The 9291-nt window shown below is 44.4% G+C and overlaps 1 protein-coding gene across 2 annotated transcripts in view; it reads right to left on the bottom strand.

The window, feature by feature from the left end:
* The window catches only part of stag1a (STAG1 cohesin complex component a), a 36149-nt gene that overhangs the window by 3892 nt on the left and 22966 nt on the right, over positions 1-9291 (bottom strand). For both annotated transcript variants that reach the window (XM_077561748.1, XM_077561738.1), the window contains 16 exons: positions 9111-9209; positions 8957-9036; positions 8093-8200; positions 7900-8014; positions 7591-7708; positions 6784-6887; positions 6111-6203; positions 5733-6026; positions 3935-4005; positions 3690-3858; positions 3434-3526; positions 3172-3346; positions 2944-3083; positions 2143-2244; positions 1924-2072; positions 1-91 (listed from right to left, as the gene is read on the bottom strand). The exon at positions 1-91 is cut by the window's left edge and continues 38 nt beyond it. In XM_077561748.1, coding sequence (XP_077417874.1) covers positions 1-91; positions 1924-2072; positions 2143-2244; positions 2944-3083; positions 3172-3346; positions 3434-3526; positions 3690-3858; positions 3935-4005; positions 5733-6026; positions 6111-6203; positions 6784-6887; positions 7591-7708; positions 7900-8014; positions 8093-8200; positions 8957-9036; positions 9111-9209 — 2001 coding nt within the window. The remainder of the gene's footprint in view (positions 92-1923; positions 2073-2142; positions 2245-2943; positions 3084-3171; positions 3347-3433; positions 3527-3689; positions 3859-3934; positions 4006-5732; positions 6027-6110; positions 6204-6783; positions 6888-7590; positions 7709-7899; positions 8015-8092; positions 8201-8956; positions 9037-9110; positions 9210-9291) is intronic.

The raw sequence follows: 9291 nt of genomic DNA, 5'->3' as shown, positions 1-9291 counted from the left end.
CTCGCTCAAAACCTCCAGGAAGGCCAAGTTAATGGGAGGAAACTCAGGTCCTCGAGGATTCTGGTACTTGAAGGCAAACTCGATTCCATCTCTGACCAGACAGAAAGGCAGAGAGGACAAGAAAGCAAGAAAATTAGTAGAGTAACCAAATTAAATTAACGTGAGAATGTAAGGCATAATAAAGACTGAACAAAATATATGAATAGGTTAACTCTTTTACTGCCAAAGACGTTAAATGACGTTCTGCAAAAACCTACGGAGGAGCGCCAAAAACGTTAAAAGACGTCCACCCATTTATTTTATTTATTTTTTTGAAACGGGTAGAGGGAACCCTTCCACATCTGTGGTGAAAGTTTCCATCAAGTCTGTTGTTTATGACTATTTTTGGCCCCTAGAGGGCAGCGATGACTCTCTTTTGACAAGATTGGGTGGGCGTCAGTAGAAGACGTGTTGAGGGGACATTGGCTTGAGAAGCCATAATGGCGGCCGCTTGCAAGCAGCTCACGGTCGAGCCGTTTTTTTTCAAAGACATCGACCAACGATAAAGAGCACATTGATGACGACGATGATCATCATCGATGATGATGATGGTGACTCCGAGGTTGACGCCGAAGTTGGAAGCGCTGACGCGGCGGCTATGACGACGTTATAAAGGTTCACGGGCGAGCGATGCTGACACCGGAAAACACGGAGCACAACGCTCAGGCGGACGCTCAGGCGGACGACGAAGAGTGCTCCGAGTCCAATGCATATTCATCGGAGGAGTGTGTACAGTCTGCTACTTGCTATTTATTCCCCGGAAAAAAAGGCCGTCAAGAAAGTGTAACGTTTGCACGCGAAACTAAAAGTAAACTGTTGTGCGAGTCCAGCGGCGTCTCCTTGCACGCAGGAGAGCATTACAAAAAGAAAAACTGTATTTGAAACATCCACATAATTGTAAGTAGTACCACAGTTGCACACATTTGTAAATAGTTTGCGAAATTGTTTTGTCAAATTGTTACACTGTTGAATGGAAATAAACGTATTTTGCAAACTAAAAACACTTTTTCATTGTTGGTGAAAGCGTTTTACAGAAGTAAAGCACTATTTAGGTGTTTGTGGCATCATTCATGGACAAAAAGAAGTGTACAATTCACTAGAGTGCATGAAATAACATCGTTTCACAAAAAGCTCTTTTTCTCCGCTTTTTGTTTCAAAACAGAGAATTTCGGTGAAAGTAACCATTTTCTATTGTTGATTACCGAAGAACGGAATAAGGTAGAAACAAACTTTTTTTTTCTGATGAAATATGAGAGTCCAATCTTTCATTTGGTAGTATGTGTGTTTCCATAGTCCAAACACAACATTTTCTGTGGACCTTGAAAGATCAGTCAAAATGCTTAAATCGGCTGGCACTGGCGACAACCCGTTTTTGAAAACGTCTGGCAGTCAAAGAGTTAAAGAAGTCAACTCCCCCCCCTAGAATTTTTTACTGACAATAATATGTTGTATGCAGCCCCACTAGTCTAAATACGGTATTCTGGTTAATATTGTGTTAGTGGAATATGAGTTAAGCAGCAAAATCCAGCCGTTTTTAGCCATTTTAGGGGGCGGCTTTTTTGCCACTTGCTGTCGAGTGAAAATGACATCACAGTTGCTCAGGTTTCAGGTAACAACCAATCATAGCTCAGCTTCAGAAAACAGGTGAGCTGTGATTGGCCGTTGCCTCAGCCCCGAGCAACTGCGATGTCATCTTAAGTCCAAAGCAAGTGGCAAAATGGCCGCCTGAGATGGATTAAAAACAACTGGATTTTAACTAACTCATATTCCACAAATGTAAAATGAATCATAATGTCATGTCTAAACTATTGCGCTCACATATAACATATTATTATCAAGAGGGAAAGTGTGAAGCTGAAGCTGCTTATGGGCCAGCGAGCTTACTTGTGCAGCGTGGCCACCGCCTCCCTGGTTTTGATCTGATCCAGGCCGAAGGTGAGGGCAAAGCGGCGGGCCAGCTCCTTGATGCCGCTCACGTGCGACGACGTGCGGTCCAGGTTGGGGCCCTGGTCCTGCAGCAGCTCGTTGAAGAGCTGCAAACACAAACAATGCAATCAATGACGCGTGTGGACGTAAATATGGGCGCTGCGCTGATGATCTGACCTGCTGCAGACTGAGAATGAGGGTCTTGGCACACAGGATCTTGTCGGTCTGTCTCGTTTTGCTCAGGGTTTCCTTGATGATGTCGCCATAGTCGTTATAATACTAAAGAAGGACACACAAGGTTCAGTTTACGGGAACATTTCCCGCGCATTTGCAATCCTTAGGGCAAGTCAACACCCCCCCAAAATTCTTGACAATATGTTATTTGCAGCCCCACTAGTCTAAACACGGTATTCTGGTTAAATCATTCAAACTCAAAAATGTCGAAATATGTTTTTTTTTATACTTTGTCCTTCACTTCCAAAAACGTATTTATATGTTTTTTATGGGGCGGGGGGGGGGGGTATGCTAGAGCATACAGAAGGCTTTGATACAGCTTCTGACATGAAAAGGTCACTTAAAGCAATGGTAGTTATTACAAAAAACGGCCAGCAGGTAGCAGCAGAGTATAAGAGATCAATATAGCGTTAGTGGAATATGTGCTAAGCGGCAAAATCCAGCAGTTTTTTTTTTAATAAGTATCAGAAGGTGGCCATTTTGCCACTTGTTGTCAACTGAAGATGACATCACAGTTGCTTCAGAAAACAGGTGAGCTGTGATTGGCTGTTGCCTGAGCGACTATGATATCATCTTCAGTCGACAGCAAGTAGCAAATGCTTAACTCATATTCCACAAATGTAATATTAATCAGAATGTCATGTTTAGACTAGTGGAGGTCACACAACTTTATTGTCATGAATTTTTTAAGGTTGACAAAAAAAAAAGCAACGTTTCCATGAAGTCTGACGGATGAAGAGTAACCTTCATGTAATGTTTGAAGATGTCGGCAGCCGCTGGCATGTCGACGATGTCGTAGATGATGAGTTTGCAGAAAGCTGCCAGCAGATTCCTCCTTTTGTGCAAGGCCTCGATCTTGTTGGCCTCGTCTTCCTCGTCCCCCTCTGACAGGCAATCGACGTCGCTATTTAGCCGACCGTTGCGTTTCACGTGCTCATGCTGGTCTTTCAAATTCAAACGCCCCCTTCTCACCCATGCTCTGGTTCTCGTCGTCCTGGTCGATGAAGACGTGATCCAGGACGAAGTTGAGCAGCTCGTTCTGCAGCGTGCCGTCGGGGTTGAAGACCAGCGGCTGCAGGCCCTCGCGACCGCCCGTCGTCAGCTGGTGGCTGAAGATCATCAGCAGGTCGCAGAGGAGCATAAAGGCCTAAGCGGAATAGATCGCGTGAGGTGCTCGGAAACCCGGGGAATGGCAGGGTTGCGGGGGGGGGGCGAGAGCGTTCTGAAATTCTACCTGCTCTTTGACGGGCGTGTTGACGTTGGACAGGCACTGCTGGCACACGGCAAGGAAAGACTTCACGACCCTCCTGAGGGCCAGCAAGTCATCCTACGTGAACATAAGAACACAACAAGTAGTACAAATAGTCCATTTCCTCACATAGAAACAATGCACACTTGCTCCCCCCCAAAAAAATCCAAAAAGTCTATCCATCTATTTGAGTGAGTGAGTTGCTAGTGTGTGTGTGTGTGTGTGTGTGTTTGTGCGTCACCTTGCTGGGAGCGCCCTCTGTGACCTTGACCAGCTGCCAGAGGATGGAGTAGTGGGAGCACTGCAGCGCCTGCACGGCTATCTGCTCCGGCATGGAGCCCAGCTCGATGCCCGCCTTCAGCAGTCGGTAGCAGTTGCCAAACAGATCCCAGCGTGTCAGGTCGTGGGCGCTGAGCGAAGGTCGGGCGACATTGAGGGTTACAAACGTTCGGAACTGGTGTACTGTAAGTGGTCGGAGGGGCTTACTTGTGGAAGGCCGTGAGTCTCTTGAGGGTGGATAAAACGTTGTAGATGTCGTCGTCGTCGGCCTCCTCAGCCTGTGAGTCAATAAATGTGTTGTCAAATTACTATTTCTAAAAGCTTCTTTTTTTTTTGTGATATTACAGTTTGTTAGCGATAGACCAATATGTTGCCGATTATTAGTAACCAAGGACGTAAATAAAATAAAATATAAACTCCAGCTCTTAAATTGTATTAGAATTTTTAAATATATGTTTATTGAATAACTGTCTGAGTTTGTAAAATATTGGACTAGAATACTGGAAATTAGAGAGGGAAAAAAAAAGAGCTTTTTTTTGTGATATTACAGTTTGTTAGAGATAGACCAATATGTTGCCGATTATTAGCAACCAAGGACGTAAATAAAATATAATAAAATAAAATATAAACTCCAGCTCTTAAATTTTATTTGAATTTTTAAATATACAGACGCTCCCCTACTTACGAACATTCGAGTTACGAACAACGGTACATACGAACATGTCTGCGCGCATGTCAAAAAATGTTCGGAAAGAGATGCTGTAAGTTATATTTTGTATTGCGCACCCTTTTCCGAGTACTGTAGTGCTTCTTTCCGCCGCTTGGCGCTGTGAGAGCTCACCCAGCATTGGAGGCTCAGCAACGTGTCGAGGAGGAGGAAGAAGAAGAAACGCCTGTCGCTCATAGATAAAGCCATCGCACTCTTCGAGCAGCAAGACCCAAATATTGAACGTTGCACAAAGGTTGCAAATCAATTGAATGATGCCATACAGTGCTACCGCATCATTTATGATGAAAAAAGAAGAAAACTGTGCAATCGTCGTTAGATCGCTTTTTTCGGCCAGTTTCTAGTAAATCCTCCAAGGAAGATACTCATCAACCCTCATCTTCTTCTCCTCGACCCTCAACTTCTTCCTACATTGAAGTTACGGAGGAGGAAGTAACTTTTGAAGCCCATTCCAGCGACGACGAAGAACCTCTCATGATATAAAATCCTCCTCTTCCATCAAATCCTTAAGCATCGAGTACATCTTCCAAAAGTAAGTTAAACTTCCTTTTATTTATCTTATTACGTACATGTACATACTGTGTGTGTCTCTCGCGCTCTCTCTCTAACATACGTAGTACAGTACTGTACGTATTCTCTTTAAACATAAATTATAATACAAAATATAGCACTGAAGCAACTTACGAACAAATTCACCTTACGAACGATCGCTCGGAACGTAACTCGTTCGTAAGTTGGGGAGCGTCTGTATGTTTATTGAACAACTGTCTGAGTTTGTAAAATATTGGACTAGAATACTGGAAATTAGAGAGGGGAAAAATCTTAGTCAATAGACATCTTTGTTTTAAAAATCTAACAAAAAGTTCAGGGATTTCCCAGGGGCAGTAGCATAGTAATAGTTCCCTATTGTTTTCTACAATAAATAAAGTTTTCAAAAATTTCTAAATATCTAAAGTATTAAAATCTTACTTTTAATTTCAACCAAAAACAGAATGTGCATAGAGTTCCCAGGGTCAGGAGCATCTCTGAAAATTAAAATAATTGTTTCCCCTAAAGTTAACACTTTTTTAAATGGATCTAAAATCGGCCATATGATTCTTCAAAATGGCCGATGGCGATTTTTGTCAAAATGCTGAATATCGGCGGTCTATCCCTACAGTTTGTGTCGAGTGAAAGTGGAGATGATGGGTACACACCTCTCTGTTCTGTAAGCTCCTCTGAGAAACTGTCTACATGCTTTGGTAGGTGCTGTAGTTTTGGTTAGCAAAAGTGCCCCACCTCCTGCAGCAGCTCCTCCACAGAGTGCGAGAAGCGATCGGTCATCTCGTCGATGAGCTGCGAGCGGGCGATGTCCACGCGGTTCATGATGGTGTACTCTTCCGAGCAGAGGATGCTGTAGGTCTTGCTGCACGCCTCCAGCACGTCCATCTCGATGTGCTTCTCCACCACCAGCCGGATCTGCTTGAGCAGCGCGTCCAGGTGCTTCTCCATGCGCCCGGCGCTGTAAACGTCCAGGTCGAAGAACTGCGGGATCTGCAGGAGGTTGGCCACTTTCTCAGAGTCGGCTTGGTACTGCGAGGAGATGGGAGGACAACGGGCGGGTCAGTCGTCTGAGCCTTTCCACGTGGAGACCGGCAGCAAAGGCCTCTCTCTCACCTTGGACAACAGCATGGGCAGAGCCATGATGAAGTGCTCCGTCAGTTTGTTCTTGTCGTCTATTTGGGTCTTCCTCTCCTTGGCTGTCAGCACCTGGAGAGACGCAAAGGAACACAACACATACACATTATGAAATAGAATCGCTCAGGATCATCTCTAATATTTTGCCGACTTTGATCGCAAAGGAGACCCCAAATTAACTCCAATATTGGCCCCCGTTGTTTTTGTGTCCGCCCCACTTTCCCTAGCCATTTTCACTGAAGCAACCCCCTTCGCTCCCGACTGTTGCACCGGAATTTGACTGATTTTGCAAGGCCCACGGAATATTGTGTTTCATTGCTATAAAAACAGTTAGCATTAGAATATAGCTAAGTTTGATTATTATTTACAAATCTGTGAATATCTAAAAGGGGACTGAGCTTTTAGCAACATAGCCATGGTTGATCTCTTATACTCTGCTGCTACCCGCTGGCCGTTTTTTGTAATAACTACCATTGCTTCAACCATTCTCTTCAGTTCAGAGGCTGCATCAAAGCCTTCTGTATGCTCGAGCATAAAAAAAACTTATTAGTACATCTTTTGGAGCGTGGTCATATTTTTTTGGGGGAGCAAATGAGTTAAAATAGTTCCGTTAGAAATGAAAATATCCTGGATAGCCTCCGGCGTGACCCACCCGTTTGCCAGTGCCTCTGCCCACAGGCGGATGGGCCTCTGCTGCCTGTCGAATAGTGCACACGGTCAGCTCTATTAGCGCGCTCTCCTGTCTGTCCGACAGCACTGCAGAGACGGGCAGATGAAGGTTTAGTGGGGCACGTTAATAATCGGCAAAAGAGTAGATGACAGGGATGTGATTTGACCAAAGTGAAATTATCTGAAAATTTAGCCGGGGGTCTGGGGGCCGCTGGCACCCAGCTAGGTCCAGGGCAGTGCCCTGGTGGGGGGACAAGGGGGGCAAAGCCCCCCGGAGCTCATGGGTTTTCCGTGTTTTTAAGTACTTTCAATGCACTCACATGACAAAGAAATAGACAAAACAACAGCATAAATTTTCAATGTATATTGAACTATCCCATATAAAATGGCAGTTTTAGTCAACTCAAAATCAGTCACATTCAAAAACATTGGACTGCCTTTGCTTTTTAAAAACTATCACTGAGAATATCATCATATCTAACTAATGTGATTACTAAGTTAACACATAAATAATGTTGAAGAGTTCAAATTTCATGAACAAATAATTATATCATGACCAAATGAAAAGTAACTCATATTAGAGCATACCACAAATGTCTTTGTTATAGCAGAAGATGTTATCTGTCGGAGTCATGTGCATACACAATGAACTACTAAAAAAAAATAAATAAATAAATAAAAATCGAATAATTTTTTTTTGGGGGGGGATAAAAAAAAGCGGAATTCCGCGAATTAGCGGAAAAATCACATCCCTGAGATGAGCATAGAAAGATGCAATACTGCGTCTTACACTCCTCCCCCTGCACGGGCTCCTCCAACAGCAGCTCGGTCATGCACTCCCAGTCTTTCAACAGCTCCTGAGAGCTTTCCCACAAGGAGTCCACCAGGTAGGCCGCATGCTCGTGAAGCTACGCGCGCACAAACAAACAATTAACAATCGCTATGTGGGCAGAGATAGAAAATTCAAATCAAATACAGATTTCTTCAGATGGCAGCTGTCACTGCCCTAGCTAGATGAACAACGAGAGATTATTTGTAGCAAATAAAAAATAATCTAAGTGAAAACACCGTGAAGGGCAACAAGTTCCTCCAGTATTACCTCACTCTCCAGAAAGAAGAGCACCAGCATGCGTATGAGATTCCCGTTGGGGCTGCTCCGGCCTCTGCGCTTGGCCAGCGCCTCTTCCGCCTGCGGGTCGTGACGACTGAAGAGCCTGGCAACAACGGGTCGAAGGGCAGATTAATCAGGGGACTGTATAAAATGAAATGTCATTAGGCCAGGGCGGACTCACTTCCGGTGCAGGAACTCGCCGGCGGCCACAGCCACGGGCCTGTGGGCGGAGTAGACCAGGTGGTAGACATTCTCGCAGTCCTCATTGGACAGCGCGTCCTCGCTGCCCCTGTAACGGCACAAGCGCAGCATTGTCAAACAAAGGGGAAATACTGTGGTGGATATATTTTCAACTTATACACTCCTAGCCATTTTCACTGAAGCAACACCCTTCGCTCCCGGCTGTTTTACTGGATTTTGGCTGATTTTGCAAGGTCCACAGAATATTCTGGTCTATTGCTATAAAAACATGGAACCTACCAAAAGAAAGATTAGAGTCTCTTCTTTCATCAGGGAAAAAAAAAGTCATTTGTATCTGTTTCCCGTTTTGCAGCAATTAGCATTAGAATATCCCTAAATGCAATCATTATTCACAAACCTTTTGAAAACACTGGCAAAAAGAGCTCGTTGCAACATGGCCTTGGCTGGTCTCTTATACTCTGCTGCCACCTGCTGGCCGTTTTTGTAATAACTACCATTGCTTTAAGCTACCTCTTTATGTCAGAAAGCTGTATCAAAGCCTTCTGTATGCTCTTGCATTAAAAAAAAAAACGTATAAATATGTTTTTGGGGTGTGAATGACAAAGTATTAAAAATATATATTTATACGTTTTGGGGTTTGAATGAGTTTATTTGCTTATATATCCATCCATCCACTTACCTGCTTTTATACGCTAAGCAAACAGTTTGTTATCTGACTGTTTCAAAACATGCCTGTGTCACATAACAGTGAGGATAATTAACATCATAACTGGCCCCACACCGGGTTGCCCCGCCCACGACAAAGATCCGCCATATTGCGTGAAACACTGTCATGGTTCCTTACTGTAGGATGAGCGTGACTAGTCGAATGGCCTCTACAGCCACGTCATACTCCTTGTCCAGCGTCATCGATACAATACGGTCCTGTTGTGACAAAAAGAACGTCCATCACTAAAAAATCCACTTCCTGTTTTGCGGCTTGCTTGTGGCGTTGTTACCTTGAAGCGGTTGGTAAAGAGCTCGAGCTTGGGGAACAAGTCGCGGTTGGTGTACAGGTTCTGCAGAGCTTTCAGGCACTTGAGGCGCACCTCGCCTTGCTGAAAGGGAGGCAAAGACCGCAAACTGAGCAAAAACGTATGAACGCGCTAGGAAATGCGCCGGAGTTTTCGCGCTGAGCTC

The sequence above is a fragment of the Vanacampus margaritifer genome, chromosome 1, assembly GCF_051991255.1.
Source record: "Vanacampus margaritifer isolate UIUO_Vmar chromosome 1, RoL_Vmar_1.0, whole genome shotgun sequence".
In the NCBI taxonomy this organism is placed as follows: Eukaryota; Metazoa; Chordata; class Actinopteri; order Syngnathiformes; family Syngnathidae; genus Vanacampus; species Vanacampus margaritifer.
Note: the sequence above shows the minus strand (reverse complement) of the source record. Positions and strands in the feature narration are given on the sequence as shown.